The 26,926-nt window shown below is 40.9% G+C and overlaps 1 protein-coding gene across 1 annotated transcript in view; it reads right to left on the reverse strand.

Moving 5' to 3' along the window:
• PRUNE2 (prune homolog 2 with BCH domain) overlaps window positions 1–26,926 on the reverse strand; it is a 205,300-nt gene that overhangs the window by 164,586 nt on the left and 13,788 nt on the right. Inside the window, exons 2-3 of the mRNA XM_087822707.1 lie at window positions 2,712–2,816; window positions 6–208 (exon numbers count right to left, since the gene is read on the reverse strand). Of these exons, the coding sequence (XP_087678833.1) occupies window positions 6–208; window positions 2,712–2,816 (308 nt within the window). The remainder of the gene's footprint in view (window positions 1–5; window positions 209–2,711; window positions 2,817–26,926) is intronic.

Here is a 26,926-nt window from a genome sequence, read left to right on the forward strand (position 1 = left end):
CTCACCTTGCCAGCACGCTGCCCCCGACAAGAGTTATAGATAACTTTCCTTCATCGTTCAGCTGATGCAGATTAATTTCATCTCGGAATATGTGGAATGATTCAGAGAGATTTAGCTCTTCGAGGATAAACCTTGTCTCAGTGAAGTAGCTGAATTCAGTCCTTGGTACGTTCAGCACAGGCAAACACAGGACGCCGGGTGGACTGACCTACCAAGAAAGAAGCGAACAGTCTGACACAGCAGGAGGGACGAACACAATTACATCCCTCCAGCCGGTTCACCAGTAAAGGGGACAACAGTCCGTGGGCCTTGTTAAACCACCTGACATTCATAACCAACTTTACCTGAACCCCATTAGCAGATTTTTACCCACGTGTCTACATGAAACTTCTCGTGCCTTATTTGAAATACTTTGTCTCTTTTCAACCCCTCCACAAATTAAAAAAAGATGTATACATTCTGCACTTTAGGAGAAATAAATTCACATCTTTTGTGGAATCAGCAGAAAATCAGAATGAGTGAAGTAGGGCAGGTGAGGACTGCGGTGACACAGAAAGGCATTCATGTCCCATCTCCGTGGGATGTCTGTCACTCAGCTCTAGCCGATGGTTCACATGCGAAAAATTCAGGCCCGGGATGGTTAAGTCTTTTAATTACTCAAGAAAAGCTGGAAATCTGGATTTCTGAGGTGTTATATGTGATGCTTGTTACAATTAATATTTTAAAATAAGAACACTAAGTAGATTAATGAAACCTCACTTAGGAGCCAGATTTTGGCCCACAGCACAGGCTAACTGTTGTGACTTCCATTGGTTTCTTATATATTATATGTTATTTTTTAAATCTAATATAAACAAACCTGTTATTAAAAGTGTGGTAATAGGGGGAAGAGAGAGATAGGTAGGAGCAAGGGAATTGCAGATTCACAATAATAAACAGAGTTTTCTATAGGAATTCTAAAACTACAGGGGTTTTTAAAAATACTATGAGTGTATTGCAATAAAATCTAAGTATCACTCAGAGAATGTGGGCTTTGGTGACACTGAATTTTGCATGAAGTAAATGACCTTTATTTCCACATCATCACCAGCTCTGGCACAAGCAGTGCTTATTACTCACTTTTAACATCCATGGCACCATCCCTCTTTCTTAGCACTAGGATGACAGGGCATTTTGTCTCTTTTGTTCAGTTATGTTTCCCAGTGCATAAAGCTGTCTGGCACAGAGCAGACATTTAATATGTATTTGTTGAGTGAAATAAATGAACCCCCACTGCTATTGTTTGGGAAGCAAAAAGTCCCTCCAACAAAATAGCTTTTCTCCAACCTGTCGGGCTAATACTGAGTCACAACTGCATCGTAAGCATTAGTAATTTATCGATGGCAAGTTATTTTTCCTGATTAATTGGTAGAGCTATATCTGACTCCTAATATTGAAACTTGAGTCAAGAGCATGCAGCCTGAGGCTATCTTGGCAGGACCTATTCTGAGGTTAGAGTCAGAAGAACTAGGTTCTAGGCCCAGCCTCCTGGGTGATTTTGAGAAAGCCAATTTTTTTTTCTGAGCCTCAGTTTTCCCCATCTGTAGAATGGAGCTTACCTACCTAACAGAGTGAAAAGCAGTTAAATGGAGTCTTACATGTGAAGCTGCAAAATCTCTGTACTTATCCTATGTGTTACTACTCTAAGATGGAATAGCAGGTTCTCAGGAAAAATTAAAATGGAGACGCAGACCTCTGGTAGGGGGTGGGATCCAGTAAACTGAGAGCAAGGCACAGAAACACGAAGAACACCCAGAGCGTGCCCATCAGTAACTCATGTTTGTCTCCATGCTCAGTGGCAAATCTTAGAAGGAGAAAAGAGGCCACACGACTCTATTTTTATCTGTCTGTTTTATCTATCCCAGCTATCTTCCCACTCCTTTTGTTAGATGTCATTGTGTCACTCAAGATATTGTAGTTATTGTTGATGGTGTAACTAGTATATCACTTCCTTAAGAACCCATGCCACTATCAGTCTAAAAATCAGTCTGGTTCAGTCAATTCTGTGTTCTTGAGATAAGAAACATTTTTTTCTAGGAGTCAGAAATCAGTTAATAAGATCAGTATTTAATATGCATGTCTTGACACAGGCACACTTATCTCCTCATACAAATTAATCTCCCTTGTAAAGTTTAACAGATTTTAAGATAAAAAAATTTAAGGTAAATTTGCTACCAAGCCTGTACGTAGAGATCAGCATATTTGGCCCGGCATTTTGGTCAGCGGCTGCCCTGAAGCCATTCCTGCCACCACGGCGCCTTCAGAAGGCTGTGTTTCACGTGAATTGAATCACTCTAGATCAGCTATGCATAACCTAAGAGTCAAGGATCCAAATAAAACTGGAACAAAGCAAAGAGACTCCAGAAAATTAAAAATGCTGTGAAACTGGAAGTAGTACCGCAATACTCATAATGTACCTTTTTTGACTTTGAGATAATGCATTATCATGGGCTGATGGATTTTATGGAGTGGAAAATTTAGACAACTTTAGACATCTTTATAGGCATATAATAGACTTTACAGAGTACAAAGATTCTCACTCAAGGGAGGTTGTCACCAATGAGAATGACCTTGCTGTACACAGTAAGCGCTAAAAGGCAGAAACAGAAATGATTGTTCTTAAAATTTACATCACAATTAAAATTAAAAACTAAAATCTTTTTCCCCCTCACCTTGTCTAGAAAGTAAGCATATGTGAAGGCAGAAATGAGAGAATCCAAGTCACACGATTTATGTCCAATAACTACATGGACCTTCTCCAAGCGTTTGCTTCGATTCTGAAACACATTCAAAAAGAACATCACAGTTTAACATGCAATAGATCAATATAAACAGGACACTTTTCCATCTTATTTTTAAGTATGGCCTTAGCTACATTCATACAAGATTGCAGAAAATCATAGATTTATCATGAAGGTTTTACACGAAGACATAAAATTGCACAGCATGTTTAACACTCAGAAATGCTCGTTCAAATTTTAGTAAATTGTCAGGAACAGCAGATTGTTGGTTCACAATCTCAGGAGTGTCCCCAGGTGAAATCTGAAACTAGCCCCCATACAGAGAGGGCAAAAAGAGACAAAGAAAGAAGCAGAGCACTCCAGCTTGGTAGGTGGCAGTTTTAATGAGCAAGGGAACTAACAAAGCTTGTCTTGAGTGGCCACAAGCCAAATAGATCTCTGCACCCTCTTGGCAGAATCTTAAACATTTATACAGAGGCCTGAACTGGGTTCAGTCATGTATGATCTCAACAAGAACATTATTGTCTCAAGACTGCATCCGCAAAAAAGGTTTCCACTGTGGGAATGGTGGGCAGGACATACATTCTGGGGGCAGGAGAGCATGAGGAACCTCCAATTGCCTGGGTCTAGCTCACAGGTCAACTGCTAGTTATATCCTCTTGATGATCTCCTATTAAGATTATTCATAATCTAACTCATATGAAATGTATCTTTGAGTTAAAATTTTTTAATGAAAGATTATTTTGGTCTAAAGAACAGCTCCACAGTATTTTATATTATTTCCTTATGTAAAATGCTCTTCTTAATTTGACAAAGTATCTTTTTTTATATGTCCCTGGCATACAACACAAAATTTGGTAGGAATTTATTTTTTGCATGCCGCATTTTGGGTGATAGGATATGTTCTCTCTGCATTATACTCTATAATTTAGCAAATAAAAGTTGTGACACTTTTTCTTCCCCCAGAGAAAGGAATATGATTAGTATCACTGCTCAAAAAATATAAATCAGTTGCTATTAAAAAATGTATATAATCACCTCTCTGGAAAAGAAGATATGCTTTTGTCATTCCTGGTTAACTCCATAGTTACTTAATGTCCCTTTATAGAAGGCTGAGTTCCTTTTGAAACCCTGGGTTGGACATGCCTAAGGACCAATCACTAATAGAAAATTTCACAACAAAACTGTCCAATAATGATCACTGTAAGCTCAATTGATATATTTATAGTATGTCAGAGATGACATGTACGTATACTTCCCTAACTTTCAACCTTTATTTTAACTTCTCTTTTTAGGACTGACTAGAAAGCCAATTCAATGGTAATACTGCTCAAGAAGGTTATATAAAAACTCACACTGCACAGGACTATTTCAATAAAAAAGACTTACTTATTCCCTTATCTACAGAACAAAGATAAGGGAATTACTATTAGTAATGTTACTAGATATTTTACAAATGAATCTATAAGTGTATTAGTATTTGTATGGAACTGCTGCTGTCTGAGTCAGAAACAAGTTATTAAACAATCAGCTTGTGGCCCAAGGAACCTAATAAAGTAAATCTTGAAGGGGCTGAGTTAAAGAGTCTACCAGAATAGAGAATGATGGCAGGATCAATAGTACAGATGAGTCATGCAATATGTAATTTTGCTAAATTAAAATAAACATACATATTTTAAAATATATTGAGGTATTGATCTTCAGTAAAACAACATGATTGAAAATACGATATAAACTCGCTGAAGATAATTACAATTCTCTACCCCCATCTCCACCAACTCTAGCTCCTGTATGTTCCTCTCCCAGCTTCATTCCCTTAATCTCACAAATTTATAGCTGGCTCATTTGGCTGAGTACCGTTGGTGGTTCTATTCTAGGCCCAGTTCTCACTCTCAAAGCCGGATGCTTCTTCCGTGCAAGACTGTCAGATATTCCAGAAACATCTAAAGAAACCTAGGTAAATGGAATTATACTCCATTACAATACAAACAAATGCATCAGGAAATCATATTACTGTAGAATGTTGTTCTTCCGAGAAGCGCGTAGGTCTGAGTAGACATTACCTCATTTCTCCTCCCAGATCTTGTAAGGCAGGCAATAAGAAGATTAACAACACTTTTTATAGGTCAACGGAGTCTGTGATGTGGCCAAGACTGTTCCCAGAACTCATGACCCAGTTCACTGAGCCCTGTCTCCTCTGCCCTGCACCAACCACTCTATAACGCCAGAGTGACTTAGAGTCTACAAAATGAATGAACATGGGGATTGAAGAAAAAAGGAGGATGTTAATATGCATTCTGAGTACAGCAAGGCTTCAGACATTCATACCTATCAAGATCTCCTCGAAGCTGCCTTCTCCGCTTTCTTGTCTAGGTTCAATAATTCGCAGGCACAGCCCTGTGTTCAGCACTCAACTCGCATAAAAGAAGACACAGGGGAAATAGGAAGACACGTGTGTCACTGCATTTCCAAGCACAAACCAATTACTACTTAGAAAAAGAAAGGAGCTAAATAGAAATATAAACCCAAAGCATGTTGGACCGATTCTAACAATGCAGGAATCTTCTAAGATTATGATTTATTCTCCCTCCATTTAAATAGAAAAAAGTACGTATCATCCTGTCGGCCAGGCCGTAGAAGATCCTGGTGCAGAACTTGGAGGGTTCTTTTTGGTGCCACAAGCCTGTCTTTTCACGCTTTCTCCTTTCCCTCTGACTTCCCTTCTTCCCACACCTCAAGCTCCCTCACAGTCATGGCCTCTTCTAGGGCCACTCACTCATGTCTGTCATCTGCAGCCAGTGCCCCGGTTCCCAGGCTCCACCTCTCTCTCCTCCTCACCACCCACCTCCCCCAAAATTACCGATGCCCATGTTATCAGGGATCTATCTGCTTCTCCACTAGCAACTCCAATGCCAATGAGTACCCCTGGGTTAGAGTTACCCACCAACGTAAAGTACTTTCATTTTAAAGAGACCTTCCAGAAGTTACACCATAATTCCAAAATATGACCAGAATTTCCAGCAGGGTGAGAATGTTGGACCAGACAGAAGGGACATCACAACTACAAAGTACCTGTAGTGCCTGCAATAAGCCTTAAAAGTGATAGGCTGGGCCTCAAAAAGTCTCAGATGTCCCTGAGTGCCTGATTCCTACCAAAAACCTCCAATAAGATATAATTAGAAGGTGGCACAAGGAAGATATAATAGTAACCATGCTCAGACCGACTCCTGCCTACTTGGAGGAATAGGATATGACATTAGTTATGTAGATTTACTCAGTAGGTAAGCGCAAGAAATGCGCAAGATTTGGCTCTTCAAAGTGGGGGTCAAGAATCAGAGAATACAACAGATCCACTTTCAAGCTTCCCACCACAGGTGACCTTGGCAGTGTGAACAGAGGAAGCACAGGGGTCCAGTCAAGGCAGAAAAGTCTGGGGACTGATTTCAAGTGTCCAGGGAAGGTAACAGGGGGTCCTTGCAAGGCCAGGTCCACTCTGCAGCAATGGCCCCGCCTGCAGAAGCAGCAGTAAAACTGGCCAACGGAACTCAGAGGAGATTCTTGACCATGATGACACTCTGCACTTCTTACTACAGGTCTGGGGGCCCCTCCACATATTCACAGACTCACAGATGTTCAATCTAAAATCTACGTCCCTTGATACAGCTCACATTGGGGTCTGGATTATTCATAGACAAATCAATTCAATGAATTATAGCCATTCAACCAATAAAAATCTGTTTGTGTCAAGCATGGTACTAAGCCCTAGGGATATAGTAGAGAACCAAACAGACAAAAATCCCAGCCTTTATGACACTTGCATTTTACTGCAAGGAGATATGAATCAAATAATTAGATAATGCTAAATGAAGGAGACAGGGTATGCTGAGATGAGGTACATTTGAGAAGGTACTATCAGAGTAAAAACCTGAAGTGAAGAAGTGGGACCTAAGGGTATCTCAGGCCAAGGAAATAGCAAGTGCAAAGGCCCTGAGGTGAGAGCATGCCCAGCAGGTTCAACAAATAACTATTGTCTACTGTACACATTTTCTAAATGTAACTTTGTAAACTCCTAGCCAGGAGTAAATAGATCTGGGAAGTAAACACTCATTCTCTAGTGCCCAGGCACACCAAGAATCAAGGAGGATTCGTTGCTAATTCTTAAACACTGCACTGTGCAAAACCAAAACATAATGGAATCTTGGCAATGGGCTGAAAGAGACACTACACTGCCTTGTCATCTACACTTCCAAATAGATGGGCAGAATCTTTCACAATCAATGTATAAAAGAAAATATATTGAACATGCCAGTATTTCAGGTCACAATTTTAATATGCTTTCAAAATGTAATCCTATACATCACTAAATGGAGGTTTCTTAATGAAGTTTACTCCTTATGTCTTTTTAAAAGCCAGTAAAATGCCTAAGCATTCAGTCAAGGGCCCATTAAAGGGAACTGCACTCATCAGGCAAAAGCACTTCCAAACACAACCACAGAAAACAGGATTGATTAGAAAGAGGGCTTCCCAAATGCTGCTGAAAGCTTAGGCCCCCTCCATCAGCTTTTTCATAACTCCACCCTCGAGACACCAAGTTCCTCCCGTCTATAACTTTCCACATCGAAAGTCCCACGGTACACCCTTAGTCAACAAGCCCTGCAATGCAGCTATACTATGATCTCTCCATATCCATCCTCCTGAAACTTCTTAAAAACCTTAAGAAAATTTTTTTCAAAAATAATTTATTGAAAATAATTTTGTGCTAAACACATAGCAGACAAAACCCACAGAAGTTGGAGAATCTCTTCCCTCACACACTAAAGCAGGGCATCGCTCAGTCCCTATGCAACCAGCGAATGAAGACGTGAGAGAGCAAGAAGCCTCTTGAATTTAGTGGACGGGATCTCCGAAGAAACTCAGGCATAGAAAAGAGCCGGCAGTTGAGCTAGTGCCTCCCTGACTACTTGGTAACTCCAAGGAAATGAGGGGCCTCGGTTCCTGGAGGCTGGCCCTCCCCGGCAGACCCCACACACCCGTGGCTGCCAGGACTCCGAGGAAGACTCAGAGGGTGGCAGGGGGGAGCTAACATGCCGTTCATGTCCCGGGAGGTCCAGCCTCCACCAGGAAAGCCAGGTGGGGAGGGACACCTAAGGGGTCACAGTCGAATGAGCAGCAAGGACTAAGGGAGCCGTGGAGGTGCCCAGAGCAACTTGATCCCCCAAAGCTGAGGACAAAAGCCCATTGACCACCTCTGCTACATATGGATGAAGCCACATCCTCTGTTCATTTGGTAAACAAACGAGGTCCTCTTGATACTGGCCTTGGGTTTAAGGCGATTTCTAGAACTCCTGACCTCCTGAAATTTTCATAATTTTATCATTATCTGGAGACAGGTTGGGACCCAGAGAGAGAGAATGCTGGAAGGAATAACATGGCATCGGCCAAAAGTTAAGAAAAGCAAAGACAAAGATGTTTATTACTCAGTGCAAGGTCCCAGAACACGGGGATTTCCCCCACCAATGAGACCTTTTATTTTGTTCTTTCTTTATTTCGCCAGTAAGAAAATAAATACATGCCATTATAAAAAGTCAGATGCAACAACATTAACAAAACAAAGGTAAATACTTTGTTAACATAGTGTTGATTGTTTCATATTTTTATTATGCACATGTATCAACACATATACTTCATAAAAATGTGCTGCTTCTCTTCCCATTCTTTAGAAAGTTCCTCTTTTTTTTACTTAACAATACACTATTGATCTTTTTCCATGACCAAAACGACTTCATTCTTTCTGGCTTAATGGTAGCTATTATGTGGATACATCTCTGTGTACTGGGGGGTGGGAGCTGGGAGGTGTGGGTGGGGAGAGGGGTGTGTGTATTTAGAATTTCTGGAATCAATATAGGTGCCTTTTTTCCCCTCTCAAATCTCCATGATATTTACAAATAGGAAGCTCTAGCTCACTGGCCACCTAGTCCATTTCCATTCTTTCTTTCTTTTTTTTCAAATATGTCATTATTGATTTCAGAGAGAGGAAGGGAGAGGGAGAGAGAGAGAGAGAGGTAGAAACATCAATGATGAGAGAGCCATTGATCGAGCCCACAACCCGGGCATGTGCCCTGACCGGGAATTGAACCCCCATCGCCTGGATCCTAGGTCGACACTCAACCGCTGAGCCATGCCCGGCTGGGCCTTAGCTATTTCTTAAGTGTCAGCTCTTGGAGTTTACATTTCTGGGTCAAAGAATGTACATATTTTGGTGGTCACTAAAAAGGTTGTAGAAAGTTATACTTTTCACCCACAGAAACATCTGATTTTCAAAACTCCAACTGTGTTTAAGCATTATCATTGTGATAGGTAAAATATTATCTTAATGTTAATTTATATTTATTATGATTATGAATGCTTTAGGTCATTTTTTTTATCTTGACACTAAACATTACTGTCTTCATATGGACATAATTATTTTTTGTGAATTTTTTTCTGGGTATCTTTTAGGATGTTTGTCCTACTCTCCTTGACGAATAAACTATTAAAACATTATTAACATTTTCAACTCTGGTAACCTAAGGTATACTTTGTTTTTTGGCTATGGGCATCTATGGAACAACTTGTTCAGTAAGTTGCATTAGGTACGCAATACGCATGCATTATTTAGGATGACACCATTTCAAGTACTAAAGAGCAATGGTACACTCTGTACTATTTTTTCCTCAATCTATCTACTCTGCTTTTGGAAAATATTGTAATTATACACATCAGACTCTGCTGGAGGACAGCCGTGGAAAACAGCCACGGTATCCTAGCTCTTGACTATAACTTAAAATTAAGACAACAATACCAAAAAGAATGAGTAAAGACAAACAATAGAGTGGGAGATAATATTTGTATAATATTTTCACCATTTTGCCATTAAAAGGGCAATATTCCTAGACATGGATTTAAAAAACAAAACCAGTGGAATAATTGGTAAAGGATGTGAACAGGCAATTAACAGAAGAAATGAATATATAAAAAGAAACAACCTTATTTGTGGTCATGAAAATGCAAATTAGACCAACAACAAAATGTCATTTTTTGCCTATCAGATTGGCAAAAAATTAAGTGTTAACATCCAACTGCTGTTTGAACTGTAGGCAGCAGTAAGGAATGCTACACCCAGTGTGGGAATAATTTGACAGTATCCATTAAAACACAGAACGTTTACACTTTCTGATCCAACTTTTTTACTCCACTTTTAAGACTCTATTCTATAGAAATAAAATCACAATAAGTATGGCTATTTCTAAGTTTCTTATCATTACTTAAAATCCATTGTTAAACTCATAGATACAGAGAACAAACTGATGGCTGCCAGATGGGAGGGGGCTTGGGGGGCTGGGTGAAAAAGGTGAAGGAATTAAGAAGTACAAATTGGCAGTTACAAAATAGTTACAGGAATGTAAAGTACAGCATAGGGAATATAGTCAACAATATTGTAATAACTATGTTTGGTGCCAGGGTACTAGACTTATGAGGGTATCTCTTTGTAAGTTATATAAATGTCTAACCACTATGCTATACACCTGAAACTAATGTCATATTGAATGTCAACTGTAAGTGAGAAATAAAAATATTTTAATTAAAAATAAATTAAATTTTAGAATAAAATCCATTGTTAAATATGGATAACTAATAAAATCCCTAAGAATGTTTCCTGAAGTGGTATTAGTAATGGAGAGGGAAAAAAAAGAAACAGCCTCAATGTACAATAACCAAGGGTTGTAGAATAAAGTATGGAATATCCATAAAATAGAATCAAAGCAGCTATTGCCAAACAAATGAGTTTGATCAGGATCTAAGGACCTGGAAAAATGTACTCCAATATTTTTCCCACCGTGTCACATGGCTGCTTCTTCCTTCCTGGATCCTGCCTCTCAGTAGAAAAGCATGCTGTGGTTTCCACTTGGGTGACAGTAATGTCCTGCTGACGGAACTAGGATTGCCTGTAGGACATTATTGTAATGCACACTGCTGAGCCCCACACCTGGTACTCAGAGTCACAGTCTGCAGTGGAGGCTGAGAATTGTGCGGCTGTTTTGGGAACCATGGCCTTAAAGAGGACTCATGATTAGCTCCCAAGGACCATCTGGCTTCTGTCAACTACAGAATGTTATCTGCATTTTGTTTTCGAAAGCGACTGCTTGAGTTCCTCCAGATCAAGTACAATTTCAGAGATAATTGCTGGTGTTATATTATTTGGATTTACTTAAGTTTAGAGCTAGAAGGGGCCTTAGGATTCACCCAGTTGAAACCTATCAATGATTTCCAAAGTGAGGTAGTGGACCTTAGAGTAAGGGGAGAAACCTATTTATCTCATCCTTTTAAATTTTCTGAGGTTTTTTGATATGTTTTCTGATATAAGCTACTAAAAATCGTTTAAGTACATTTTCTCGAGACATGCATTTATTTCTGAATTCAGAAATAGAAAAAGCAAAGAAGCTTGCAAGAAAGAAAGAGAGAAAGAAAAGAAAGGAAGGGCGGAAAAGAGAGAGAGAAGGAAGGGGGCGGGAGGAAGGGGGATGGAAGGTCAGAGCATGTCTTTGGTTTCAATCTGTAGAAGTAAATGAGCACTTAGAACTGGGCATGGTAATAAAAAATATTTCAGTAAATATCCAGTGAAAGAACGGACCAACATAGTGAATGAGCCCACGTTCTGAGTTCACGGGCAGCTAAAGTCTAGATTGCAAATAAAGCAGCAAAACTGGAAAATGAGCTGTGTGCCACTCAGGGGCCTTTCTCCGCCCTGGGCCCCGCCATACCCGCTCCCCGAACCCTCGCATACTCCCCACACCTTCTTGGACATTCCTCCTTATTTTTGTCTTATGGGAAGGGGGTGGAGGGGAACAGCAGTGCTCACAGCAAACCATCAAAACGAAAATTCAAACGAAATCTCCTGTGATGCAACTGAATAAAGAAAATGTTTCCAGTGGAACAAGAATTTAGGGCTAGATCAGCGATGCTTCCAGGGACTGTCAGGTTGAGTCCAGATCAGAAGAATTACTGGAGGGAAATAAAGGATGGGGAGCCTTCGCTTGGCTTTACTTTTGTGGTTTTGCTTCTTTCGCCCTCTTCGTGTCAACGGCCTAATGCTACTCCTGTGTTCTCGTGTGCATGTGTCTACATGTTTATCCTGGCTGCAATAAGTCAAGAGCAATTTATGAAAGGTGGAGAAATAGCCCCAATTGTGGTTTTAATCTTGATTCACTAGGGCACTTGGACCTGCTTCCCCGTTTTTCACCTTCCCCATCTATGGAAAGAAGAAATGCATTCTGAACAGAGGTGGGTGTAGCTGGGCGGTTTCTTCAGAAACTGTTTCTTATCAGTATCTCATAGCAAAAAACCTAGGAGAACTCTCTGTACCTCTATGACAAGCACTAAATGTTCCTGCAAAACTTTCATAGTAACTTTCTATAAGGAACTGAGAATAAAAGATCTAAAGTAACAGAAGGTATGACAGCCTTGGAAGTTTTTCAATTGGCCTGTCTTTGTCTCCCCTTCCTAGCACATTTTCAAGGCCTTCTACTAAGAAAATAGAACCTTCTGAAAAGAAGGTGTTCATCCACGTGCACACACGGGCTGGTGGGCCGCCTGGTAGGTGTCCACATAATATTCTCAAGGTCTGTCCAGCTTATTGTTTCCATCAATACCAACAACCTCTTGAATGAGGTACATCCAGCAATAAAGAGGAAGTGATAGTACTGTGAAGACCTGTGTAGGATTTTAGTTTCTAAAATAGTTCAACCACCTTCCCCCCCCCATAGCTGTAGAAGTGGACTGACATGAGCCAAAGGAATCCTATAAGATGAAAGCTCATTCTTACGAGTCATTTACACACTCCCTGCTAGAGCGTCTCACAGCAATATCTCAGGGACAAAGGATTTCTGCCCAGGGCTGGACAACACCCCACCCACCAAGTTTCAAGATATAGTATCATTCAAGAAAAAAAAAAAGACTAGAAAGCTGGGCTAATGCTACTACTTCTCAAGTTTCTCTGAAGATGAATATTTTAATAATTAAATACCCTTAATTTTTTCTTGCCAGTTTTCTGTTCTTTAAAGTTACTGTAAGTTGTAGGGATTTACTTTTTAAATTTGAATATATTTATTTTTATTGGAAAATTTGTGATTCATAAATATTTTAATTTTTTGTTAACTGGTCTTTACGGAAAAGAAAAAAGGTTTCGCTGATCTACACTAAGCTCCCAGAACTTTTTATCGTGAGCCTTGCTTCCGATGAGGTCCTCTGAACCCGTCACCCCTTCCGAAGCACAGGTTGCTCCCGATGCTTTCATTATTTCTTCTCCCTCGTATTGGAAGGGCCGAGGCTAATTAGCCAGGTTTTCTCCCCCCACAAACAAGCCCAGATGCGCTGGGAAGGCTCTTCCCAGAAGCTTTGCTTTTCTGCAGTCAGCTCTTTGTTGTCATAAGGAAGATCTATTGCTTCAATACTCACGCGTGTGAATGTCTGTGTCTGGAGCGGACGTCAGGCAGGTGACACCACACACCTGGCGTGTCTGAAGGCCGCTCAGACATGACAGTAATGAACAGATCAGCGGCGGAAGCAGGAGGAGAAGGTGCGTTTCCAGCAAGGCGCAGGCATGCAGGTTCACGGGGAAATGTGCAAGGGATCTGCGGGGCAATTACTGTACTTTGCAAAGATGACAGTTTTTAATGATGCCATTATTTATTACACTGTGTGTTTTTCCGTGACAGGGGAACCCTCACCTTTTAGATGACCTCTCCTCTCTCTGTCTCTGTCTCTCTCTCTCTTTCTGTCTCTCTGTCTCTCAAAATATTTTGCGAAATAGGGACCTCTTCTCAAACTAAACAGTACTCGGCACATAGCAGTTAGACATGCAATAAATTTTATTAAAATGCATGTCTTGTGGCACAGAATATATAGATGAAGATATAGATATATGTAAACATATAAATTCTGTATATTCCACTGATATTTTAAAAACATAAGCATATGAACAGGAACTGAGTGCCAGCCTCTGATAAGGACAAGCTTTCCCAATGAAAAGTCTCAAGTCTTCTAAGTATCAAGTTCCTCCAACCTTGGGGTAAAATGATTTTATGGTTTTAAGTTGTGAATAACCTATTTTCAATTGCCCAGATGTTTCCCTTTGTCTGCTTTCCTCTGTTTGAGAGAATTGCCAGGAGCCTCCAAATATAGTCCCTCAATATGGAAAAATTTCCAACTATATCAATGTGAGTTCTATTTTTGTGATTTTAAGGTGCATAATCAGCCAAATAGATTATTGAAAAGGCCTTTAATACAAAACATTTAAAATTTTTCTGCTTTGGTGCTTTGAATAAACCAGTCACATAAAAAAGGAAGCTATTATAGTAAAGGAATATTTTGTTATTTTCACTGTCAAATAAGTGTTATATTGGATTTTCAATTAAAAATACACATCAAAAGACTGACAAATGAGAAAGGTTTAAAAATAGTATGGACATCTTAACAAAACATAATAAAAATGCATCAGACCACCAAAACCTTTCACCATAATAAACAGCTGTAAAATGGATGACATCAGCTTTAAAATACACTCATCTTGTAAAATAAATCTTCATTGGGCTCGTGGCTATGTTCAGTTATGAATTATGTAAAGCTTTTAATTAAAGACTCAAATTTTCTTACCATTTTATTTTCCTTAAGAGAGTGTTCTCTCTGAGCAATTTCCTTAGCAGAAGTCTAAAATTCCAAACAACTAGAATATTACATATTAATTTCTTAATACTGTGGTGTCTGCTCCAAAAATTCCAAATATTTGGAACTATCATAACCTAACCCTTCTACCTTATGACTTATGACTTCTACCTTATGACACAATGCCTAAGGTAAGATATCAAACATTTGCAGGTACCAACATAGACACAAACAGTATTATTAGAAGTACTTGTCAATTACTCACCAAACAACAGAGAAGCGAAGCTACAGTTTGAAGACCCAAAGGGGTAATAGTATCTTAGCAGTGATTTGCAACTGATTAAGAAAGTATCATTTATCTTCAAAAACAGACCAAAGTTCTGCCCTCTGCTACTCTCCCAAGTTTGTTGTTGGTTTGTTTCTGTTTCAGAAACCTGCAGCAACTAAGATCCCTTAGATTACATTTACTATAAATTTTTACCAAAAGAAAAACAAGAGAGCAAGCCTCCCCAACATTGTGTGTGTGTGTGTGTGTGTGTGTGTGTGTGTGTGTGTGTGTGTGTGATGAGAAGTGATTTTTTAATTCACTCATATCTTGAGATATTCAGTTGCTCAGAGTGGAAAGGAGGGAGAAGTTGCCAAAATAAAAATCCTTGATGGTTAAGCTTCTGGATGTGGTAGTAAGAGGGTGCTGGTAGTCAAGTGTGGGTTTGAACACAAGAAAAAATGTGAGAAGGAATGTGGGACCATCAGATTGGGCAGTGGTCCTCTCTTCTTACGTGCTGGGTCATCAAATCCCAGTTAACTAGAGAGAGAAACCCACGTGGCAGCAACCAGTTAACAGCAGTGATGCCGGAGGGTACTCCAGGGGGTGCCACTCACAGCCAAGGTTTGTGCCCTAAGGAGCCTCATTCACACCCATGCAAAGTGAGTGATGGATGACTCCAAAGCAACTGCGCAGTTGTTGCCATAGATTATGTGGCTTCTCTGATCCTAACATCATTTCACACAGCTCTTAGAATCCTGGTCAGTAGATCCTTTATCTTCCCCAAATTAAGAAATCTGGTCCACAGATACCTCCCGAGGTAACTGTCCCAGGACTGGGATCACAAAACCTTGCATTTCACTGCTTCCCTGCCTGCAGGTGGACTGATTGCAGTGTGGACGGTTTCTGGTAACCCCGTGCCTCCAAGGCTCTGCTCAGTCCTACTTCACTCTAGGTCTTAGGCCATTCCATACATGTTTCAAATATTATTATGGTCAACTCTTGATTATCTTGGGGTTAATGAGGCAACCATGGATTACTATGCTAATTTGAAAAAATATATACTATAGGTAATGCCATTGTAGAAAACGAAAATAATAAACATTTATACAGATTAGCACAGGCGTACTATTGAGAAGACTTCTGTTGTTTGCCCCCACCTAGCAGCAATGGGCAGGATGCCACACTGACCAGAGTCCTTGCCAACTGGAAGGGTTATACTTGGGAGGACTGACCCTCACTTCCAGCAATTCCCACTGAGAGTGAAGCACTGGCCAGTTCCACCATCAAGGCCTCCTTGGGAGCATATTGCTCCTCTCAGGCCACCCACCCTGAGCGCCTTGCCCCTCTGTGAGCTTTTCGGAAATCCTCTCCTTCAGGGGGAGAGGTCAGTGAGGTACAAAAGCCAATCTGTTTTCATTTCTACTGCATCTGCTCCAAATGCAGTGTGACTATTCGTATGTTACAGGTCGCTGAAAAACTGTGTGGGAGCACAGAGGACAGGACTATTAACTGCCCTGAAGTGTCACGAAGCTTCTCAGAGGAGGCGATGTTTGTCTTTCTTCCAGGGAAAAAAGATGAGAGCTTCCCAGGCTGAGAAGTAGCAGGAGTCTCTACTGTTCTTTCCATGCTTCTCCTTAAATTAAAAACCATTGAACACATTGGTGATGGGAAACACACACACACACACACACACACACACACACACACACACACATAGTCCTATTAGTCAGAGATGCATATGTAAAACTTTTATAGGTGAAATGGCATGATGTCTGTGATTTCCTTTCAAATACCCCAGGAAACAAAAATGTACATGTATAGTGTGGAAACAGATGAAACTTTGGCCAAACAGTGATATTTACTAAAGATAAATGTTATGGGTTGAATGTGCTCCCTCAAAATTCATATGTTGGGATTCTAACCCCCAGTGGCTCAGAATATGACCTTATACATATTTGGAAATAGGGTTGTTGAGAATGTAATTAGCTAAGTTGGGATGAAGTCATCAGGTGGGCCCTTATCCAATGTGACTGTATCCTTATAAAAAGGGGAAATTTAGACACAGGGCACACACAGAGGGAAGACAATGTGAAGATACAAGAAGGCCATCTACAAACCAAGGAACATCTCAGAAAGCCAGAAGTTAGGAGAGGCCTGGAACAGATCCCTCCCCAGTGCCTTCAGAGAGAGCACAACCCTGTGAGCATCTAGATCTCAGACTTCTAGCCTCCAGAACTGTGAGACAACAAATTCTGAGTTCAAGCCACTCATTTGTTGTTACTCTGCTTTGGCAACCCTAGGAAACAAATACCCTAAGTCATAGGTCTACTGGAGGGTCATTATGCAATTTTTTCCATTTTTGTAGGTGTTCGAAATTTTCCACAATACAAAGGTTAAAAAAGAAGAAAGCCTTGTGAAAAATCTCAGGAATATTAATAATTCAGCTTCACTCCACTCTGCTACAGCACTCTCTGAGGAAACCACCCAGGCACCAAAGTAGCTCTAATATCCAAAATACAGCTGGTCCCCCTTCCATCCATGAGCCTAATTTCACATCTGTAATCCCTTTCCAAGGGATCGCTGCGAAATCTCCCAAGCAAGGCCCAGAGAGCTCCACTGTGCCTCTTGGCTCTTTCAGGCCCCGAACGGCGCGCCCGCCTTGGAGGCGTAGCTGCAGCCCGCAGCACAGACCCGCCGTCAAAGCTTTTGTGAATTCGTTTTCTGCCCAGACATGAACGAGCCACCAGGTACACTCTATCGATGGCATTTAACACTCAGTAGGCAGGTTAAGAAAAAGTACACCGCAAAGTGCATTAAATCACCTCCTAATCACGCTTAAAGGCGAAGTGAACCAGGGCCACCACCAATACTAAAATACACGGTAACAAAAGCAGTCAGCATTTTCCATACCATATGCTTGTAGATGTTATTCTGCAGGGAACCAATTAAAACTATGGAATAGTTAGAACGCAGACATATGGAACGAAACAAGGCAACTTATCTTGTCACCGTGGTGCTTGCTCAGTACATCTATTAGGGAGGTGTAACATCGAATTGCTAGTACAAATAAAGGCTACCTTAATTATGAAAACTAAAGCCAACACCAGGACTTAAGGCTTCTGCTTTGGTCGTGGCATTATTTAGAGTATTAAATGCAAGGAGAGCCTGCTGCCTCTATTATCATATTTAGCATCAAAAATATAATCACTACAGCAAGTTGTTAATCAGGCAGGGTCTCAGTTTGCTCACCTATTGCATTGGGGAAAATGACAATAACATCCTACGAAATTCACAGGATTCCTGGTGAAAACACTTTAAAAGTGCACGCAAAGGTACACGGGGAAGGGTGATAATGCCTGAACCTGGACCATGTTGTTTTGGTTGTCACCGATGAAGAAAAGACATGCAGCTAATACAATTATCAAGACGGGCTCTGCTGGCCATGAGTTAAAAATCTAGAGAGAGCTTTATCAAAGTTTTTCTGACATTAAAAGGAAATTACTTTAAAATAAATTTGAGTTGCATTCCTAGGTCAGTCTGACTGGTAAAAGACAGTAGACATTTTCCATCCTATCCCTGGAGCTTGGGAATTACTGCTTAATTTAAAATTAACATTTAAAGGAACCAGACACATACATTCTAATAAGATGGTTCAAACATCAGAGGAACGGCAGGCTCGTGCAGTGCTTCAGATACAGAGCATGCGATGAAATAAAAGATGAGATTAGGGAAAGAAGTAGAAAGAGCTTGCAGCTGAAAGAGTGTATTAGCCATCACAAAATGAGATCAGAGAGAAGGGCGGTGGGGGAAGGGGGTGTATGTTAGTGCATGGGGACTACGTGAATTAATAATAAATTAACACCAAAATTCCAGTAACCAATTTTAAACACCAATTCCACATGCAATCAATCTACCTTCTTGTCAATAACCCCACTGTAATTGTCTGGGTGTATTTTTTTTTTTTAATCCATACTTCTTAGGCCGGTGCACCCATTTTCCCAGACTTTCCTCCTCCTACACACCCTTCAATGTGTTTCAGCCACAGAGAGGGACCTGAAGTGTTGGGAACTCCCACACCTCTCAATCCCCAAGCCTTGGCTTTGGCGGTTCCCGCACCTAGCATTCCCTGCTCCTCATCTGCCTGGAGAAGGGGGACTCCTCCTTCAAAACTCTGCTCAAACACCCCTTTCCCTGTGAACCCTCTCCTGACCACCCCACCCTCTCCAGAACCAGAGATTTCTGAACTGTAAATAGGCATCATCAGAGCTACTTGTCCTAAATTGTGAGCAATTTCAGGGCAGGACTTGTGTTTGAGTCACCTGTGTAAGACCCAAACCTAGCAACACTGTGCGTAGTAAATAGGTGCTCCATAAATGTTTATAAATGAATGAATGAGAAACTGGGGCACAGAGGCTCTCTTAAGACATAAGCCACATCACTGCTAACCGTCCTTCTTTCTTACATTCTTCTGACATGTGACTCAAACAGAACGCCAAAATCGCAGAGAGGATGCAGGAGCATGAAGAACTTTGAGAAGCACTCAGCCCTGGCGCCATTCTGCTATATGCAGACCAGGCAGAACTGAAGCCGGGCTCAGGGGCCCATGTTCTTAGCAAACTCCCCAGGCAAAGGTGATGCACATCATAACCTAAGAATCGTGGCTCTAGGACATATTAATAACAGAAACTGCTGTTTCCCAGGAAGTAGAGAAAATCACTCCACAAGTCTGCTTGTAAAACCCACCTCAAGAGAACCCAAAGAGGCAGTCTTGGATTTTAGAAGCAAACTGTTTTAATGGTTTAATGGAAATAAAAAATATACAATTAACACTCAGAACTCAGAATCTCTTTGAATATGACTGAGGTGAATCACAGAGAAATGTCGCTCTCTTTCCTTCGATTTATACCCCCTTTCTGTGATACTCAGACACACCTATTATACTTGGTGATGGGCGGTGGTGAGGCCCAACACCATCCCACCATTTTTAGTAAAATTTACAAATAGATCTTCAGTGCCTGCCAATCATTCTGATTCTTCTGTTTCTAATATCGCTGCTACCCAAACATATCACTTTGTGCACTAGTTTCAAAATAACCGTCGGATCTTGGAAGTGACTTAAACCCAAGAGGAAGTTTTATATATAATTACCCCAATGCCTGCCATCTCTAGAACTGCAGTGACTCTAGAGAAACACTAATCAAACTGCATTATATGAAATATTTTTAGGCACATAATTTAATACAGGTTGACACATTTAAAAGAAAGTTGTCTCCTCAGAATGCCACAGCGTGCATAAAGCTTGCCTATAAAGAGGCAGGAGGCGAGGGGTACTAATCCTACTCTACTACTAACTAGCTGGGAGACCCCACTCTAGACACTGCTATCTTGTCAGCTTCAGATTCTTCATCTCTAACATAAGGGGGTTGGACCAGATGATCACTAAGAGCCTTTCCGCTTTAATGGTCTAGAACGAGTCAACAACAGAATATGGGTGTGGAAGAGGAATCCCAGGGGGATTTACATTTTAAGAGTACCTATGCATTTTATCAAAGAAATGGCTTTCTAATGGTGGAATTCTGGGCATTCTGTACTCAAGACTTTGAGATGACCTTTTAAGAATCTTTCTAGTCATACAGCCCAAAAGTGATCTTGCTTAGCTGCTGACTTTTTTCTGAGTTTATCTGATTAATGCTTAAAAATATGGAGACAATAGAGTGTAGTAACCAAGTATGGTCAGACGAGTAATCTACTATTTGAAGAAGGAAATTTTTTTCTGGGTTATAAATAATGTACAATTAAAGGCTTTTTCAGGGACAGACAACTGTTATCTTTTATATTGCTTCCGACCACTGGGACTTGGAAAGACTTTCTACCTAGTGGATACCCTTGCTCAAGACAAAAAATACAATCTACTTAGGTATAGTGTGAAGATATCCTGTGACCTTTAGTGGGATCTGGACTTAGCGGGAAGTGTGGGTTCAGCAGTGGTGTTGTTATGGACAGATTCTGGGGCTGATCAAGCTGTTTAGCAAGGGCAGGGTTAGGGATCAATAGACGCATAAGCAAGGCCTGCTGAGCTCTCAGAAATGGTGCTCTGCAAAGGAAAGGTCAGCCACTCAGATGGCCCTTGAGGCCACTGGAGATACAAGGTGTTGATGACTCTGAGCACAAAAAAGCAGACTAACCTCGAGGACAAGGCAGCTGGTTAGAGAACTGAATTTTCTCTTTAAATTCCGCGGAACAGGAACAGACGAAAAGGGGAAGGGCAGTCGAATAGACTATTCTTAGGGCGCATGGATGCATAAAGGTTTGAAGGGGGAATTCTTTGGAGGAAGGAAGGGTGTCCTGAGCAAGAAGATGAACCACAATGTTCTTAAGAAGAAGTGACTGCCCTCTTTGTTTGGTTTTTGTCACCCACAGTTGAGTTGAGCTTCTAGCTGCACAATGAAAGCTTACTTGGAGAGGACCAGAAGTGACCCTGTACCCAGAGAGTTCTGAATCCCTACAGCAAAACTCTGCTGACTATTTCCCGAGATGTAGGGTAGACCCCTCAACACACTTTACAAAAGCTATAATGTGCACAATAAAAATGTTTTATGAGGCTTAAGATTATCAGGTGGTTTATAGGCACTTTCTTCCTTTACCATTTGTAAAGGCTGAATCAGATGAAGTATTCATTCCTCGGGGTCTAATGGATTTTGTGCCGTGTACCATTGGGATGTGAGCATTTCACAAGCTCTCTTCCAAAATTATAAAAGTTTAACTACTTGTCCTGATTAACCCCCACCTCTCCACCCAAAAGCAATCTGAATGATAAGGAATTGTTCTTGTTTTAAAGTAAAATTTTTGTAAAAGTAAAAAAAATATAATAATAATTATATAAATAAATAAAAGGAATGAGTAATTTAGTAGAGCTGGGTGGTGGGGGTGAATTCTGACCCAGCAGGCCTGGGTCAGAGCCCAGATCTGCTCTTTTTTAGATGTGTTACTTTTGGCAAATTACTTCTCTCAGGCTTTTCTCACTCTGAGTGAGGGGTTGCCTCCCTAAGCTTTTGTACACGTGGCTCCATTTACTAGGAATCATTCGCATACCACCTTCAAGATGCCCTACCCACAGATTACCCCTATCATTTATCTACATTTTAATTTACTCACTTTTTTTTATACAAGCAGATATTTCAAAAGAAAGCTGTATTATTACTGCTAACTATGAAAAACTTGCAAATAGAAAAAGTTTGATGAACCATATCCAGTCGTCCACTAATTCATATCATATATCATCTTACTTCCTATAATACAAAACATTCCACCTGTTGGATAATACTGTTCAGCCCTGATCAATGCTTTTCATGATTTGAAAAGCTGTGGCCTTGCTTACTTTTGTAAGTTATGATTCATTGTCCATTCTCTCTCCCTTGAAAAGGCTGGTAGAAGTATTTACAGCTTTGGTTACCTCATAGCACTTGGCAGAGCTTTGAGATAACAGATAAGTGACATTCTTAGCGTGGGGCTTGTTTTGAACATGAGAGCTCAAGTGAATTCTGAAAACACAAAATTCCCCAAGTAGTTACAATATGGCTCCTGAGCATGTCAAACAACTGAACCACATTTCAGTTTTATTGCCTCTTGGGTTCTGTCTGTAATAAGAGGGCCTCAAGCTGCCACCTGATTCCCTATTCTTGGGCACAGACGTTACCCCAGGGAAATACATGATCTCCTGTACTATTTATATGATGGAGACTGTTGCATACTGATTGCAAAAATGGCCCCTCCCTTCATCCATGGGCCTACAATGAAACTTAGCAGCTCCTCCCATCGGGAAGAGGAACTCTATCTCTCTACCCTTTGAATATGGACTGGCCTGTGACCTCCTTTGGCCAATAGATAGAAGGGATTATAGAGTGGCTAAGAAAGTTCAAAGGGCTGGCGTTTGCAAATTAGTTAGCACACTGCCAGGCACATAGTCAGCCCTGGTTAAATGGTAGCGATTATCACTGAGTGTATGCTATAAAGAGCATGTAACAGGAATATCACTCTCTGTTTTAAGAACTTTGGTCTTCAATGAAATAAACTGATGAACAAGATAGATACAGAGATATAGAACCATGGAGCAGTGGGACGAATTTCAGAGGGAAGGTGGGGGAAAGGAAGGGATAACAAATGTTTATTGTTTAAGAAACATTAATGTTTATTGAGCACCTACTTATTACACGACAAGTAGAAGACTAGGATTTAGAAGAGATAAACAGCTTTAATCTTCACAGCAGCAACCCTGGATAAAAAGTGTTGACTTTATCAAGAGGCAGCAAAGCATGGTGGGTATGAGTGTAGCCTTGGGAGCTAGACTGCTTGGGTTCAAACCCGGGGTCCACCCCTTCTGCCTGTGTTAATGCAGACAAGTTATTCATCTCTTTCTACCTCAGTTTCTCTACCTGAAAAATGGGTATAATCATATCTACCAAATAGAGTTACTGTGAAAATAAAATTATTTAGCAAATATTTTAAAAATAGATATAATGCTCTCGTACGTGGCCAAGGCTGGATAAATATTAAATGATGTTACATTCATGAGTAAACCAAGGTCAATAGAGGCTAAGAAATGTTCACACAGTTGAGAAGTCACTAAACTTGACATTCTGGTTCCATGACCCTGCTCCTTTCCTTTTTCCTTGGGGCTGCTCAGGACAAGTTGATGGGACAAAAATCAGCCATCTAGGCAGAAGCTTCATTCTGTTCCCTCGTAAACTCTCCACAGAGCACTAACCTGCATATCTCTACCCATTTCCCCAGAGACAAGTCCCCTAGGGCCAAGCCACTGACTTCTGGACAGAGTCCTGTGCCTCTCCTCTCTGCCGTCCAGAATATCCCAGCAAACCATGCAGCTGTTCCAACTCACGTCCTCCTCACTCCCCCAAATGCACTGCAGTCACCAGATGACCCAAGATCTTTATGTGACAACTTTTGAAGGACTTTCACTCTGTACAGTTATCAGAGGGAATGAATACTCAACCTAGAGATTAACTTCGCTAAGAGAAATTATTGCTAGTCATATCAAAAGGCCAAAAATTTAAGTCCCTATTTCTGTATTAATTTTGGTTCAGTTTATTTATAAGTAAATCTTAAACTTGGAAACATAAGTCTGATTGTCTACCAGCTCTAAAATTGATGGTTTTGGAATCCCTAATATGTTTTACAGGGGTTCAAATACCCAACTGGTAGAAATCATCATCATCATCATCATCAAAGTAAAACTCGAATACTTTTATTATGTATCACACACAGTTCTAAGAGTTTTGCATCTATTATCTAACTTAATCCTCAAGACCCCCTATAAGAGGGATCTATTGTTATTCCAAGTTTATATATGAAGAAACAGAGGCACAAAGCACTAATAGGATTTTCCCAGGCAGTCTTGTTCATAAATGTTTCCCTGGTGATCTGAACAAGTTAGGCCAGCTTCCCCACATCCCTCACTTGGGAAGCAGATGCAGCCTAAAGCTTTCCCAAGTGTGCCGCGCAAACAACCTGTCCAAGCTTTGCCTGAAGGCATGAAAGATGATGAAATAGCTAGTGGAGATTTTCAGTGATTAACAATATTAAAAACTGCCAAATTATTTCAGGTTTCTTAATCAAAGTTTTTATTTGGTGACTCTCTGCCCATTTACATGACCATTGGTAGAATGTAAGTGTGGCTCTGTCCAGTGTCCACAGCCCACATACTACACTGCAATATGATTCTTAATGATGAAGTCCCTTCCTATAGAAGGATTACAAAACGTCCCTGTGCAATGCCATATAACCTGTAGTACATGCCTACTGGAAGGCTGTAACTCCTGCTCCACGGACTTGGCCATGTGACTTGCTTTGGCTGATGCAATACGACTGAAAGTGACTTATTCCAGTTCTAAGAACGAACAGTGGCCCCTGTCAGCTCCCTTGCTTTTCTGCTACCGAGAGCAGTCCAGTCCATGCAGTTGCTGCTCCTTTAGCTGGCATCCAGAATGGAGAGAGCACTTGGAGCCACAGCTACGGCAACATGAGTGAGAAATATGCCTTTGCTGTTGAAAGCCACTGACTGGAGATTTTTGCTACCAGAACATAACCTAGTGAAAGCTAATTGATTACAAAGCAGTATCTAAAGTGATTCCTAAAATTGCAAAGATGTTTGCTGAACATCCCCTGATTATAATAGGTCCCGGAGCCCCTCTGGACTCCTAAGAGAAACAGAATTCTGTGTTAAGGGGAAAGAAATTGGAAAGGCCAGAGGGGCTGTAGGAAATAGAATATGAACAAAGGGCACAGCAGAGAAGCAGAGTGACTAAGCAAAAGCCATCAACAAAGGAAAAGCATAAATAATAAAGGAACACCATCCACAACAAAGCATCACATATAAACACATGCCACTAGCAATAGGGAAGGGGCACAGGGAAACAGAAAGCAAGTAAGTACCCGGATGCCAAAGGACTGCCTGAAAGACAGTATCAAAAAGTGAGAAGAAAAATTAACAATAATTTAGATAAAGAAAGAGACCAAATAGTGGTGAGGAAAACTGTGAATGGTTTTGCTTTAAGAGAAAAAACAAAGTTTGATTCAAACATTTTGTTTCCTGCAGCCAGTTCTGGGGACCACAGGTGTGCTTTCCTCCTGGGATAATTCAAGGGGCCCTGATAAGAGCCCTGTGTTTCCTAAGACCCGGCCACTTCCTTCGGTTCTCTCCTCCCACTTCCTCCCTAAAGCTCATTAATATATGTGTGGTCTTATGTTTTGTATTGGCAGAGCATAAGGGATATTGTATCATTTTAACAGCAACACATATTAGAAACATGTATTGTGTGCAGGGTCTGCCCTATGAGTAATTAGAATTGATGGCTGTCTTTGGAGCATGATTGCAGAGAGAGTCTCCTACGCCCACTCTTCTTCCACCTGACATAGAAGCACTACAGATTTCTTCCTTGGCACTAGGTTTTTAACACCCTGGAAGACAGTGGCCCTGTCTCATCCGGGATCCCCATGCAGTGTGACTGCGCTGCAAGGCTGCTGCAAGGAAAAGTAGGCAACACCTCCTCTGGAGAAACAGCCCATTTCAGTTGGAGGCAGCCCCCTTCCAATTCTAAGGAATGCTTTAAAGGGGCCATGAACAGCGCTCCCTGTGCTCCAGCAAATCAATGCTCTAGACCTTCACTGTGCAAATTGTGTTCTGGGGGCTGGCCTCTCCTGGGAGCTTGTTAGAAGTGCAGCATCCCAGGTCCTATCCCAAACTGCACTGAATCAGAATCTACATTTTTAACAGGACCCCTAGATGACTTCCATGCCCAAAAAGTTAAGGAGCCCTGCTACAATGACCACCCTCCTGAAGTAAGTGTATCACACACCCAAGGAATATTGAAATGGAAATATAAGTTAAGAATCTCAGATATAGAGAGCATACTAGAAATTTAGCTCTACACACAGGGCATAATAGTACCTTTCTCCAAGGATGCCGTGAAGGCCAAATAAAATAACGTGTAAACTGTAAACACTGATGGGTATTACACTACCTTGCTTTCTGGCCAAGGGCATGTTTTGCTGAGGGGTGAGTGCCAGGGGTAAGAAGCAAGATAAAGATGCTCTGAGGAAATCGGGGCAGAGAGAAGACCCAGCAAGGGGTATTAGTCATGGTAAGACACTAGCTTAACCTGAATGTTACTATCTGGCCCTCCATGTTCTTGCCTCTGTGTCTTTAAAAAAGCAGAAGTGTATCCAGAAAGGAGTTGGATAGCAAGGAGTTGTGGTTCACAGGATTTCCATCCAGAATCACCTGTCCCACTGGATGCTAATTATTTAGCAGATGTGCACGATTTAACAACTACACAGCTAAGCCTCTCGGAGTCCGTGAGTTCCACTCCCATCTCAGCACTTCCCAGAAAATATCACCCCAAGTATATTTCCCTTGGCGTATATTAAAGCTTCCCAACACAACATCTAGAAAGAAATTACCATACTGTATGCAAACCATCCTGCAGACAATAGATTTCTCTAAAAAAATCATATTAGGTTTTCAGGATAACTGATGTTCTATAAACCTGAAATTGTTATTAATACAGAATTTCAAGCCCAGAATAACCTTGAGCTCTGTCTCCCTAGATTTCCTGTCAATTATGTGTGGGTGTTTCACTTGTTTCATCAGTGTGAATTAATC

This window comes from Miniopterus natalensis, chromosome 12 (genome assembly GCF_054644295.1).
Source record: "Miniopterus natalensis isolate mMinNat1 chromosome 12, mMinNat1.hap1, whole genome shotgun sequence".
Classification (NCBI taxonomy): Eukaryota; Metazoa; Chordata; class Mammalia; order Chiroptera; family Miniopteridae; genus Miniopterus; species Miniopterus natalensis.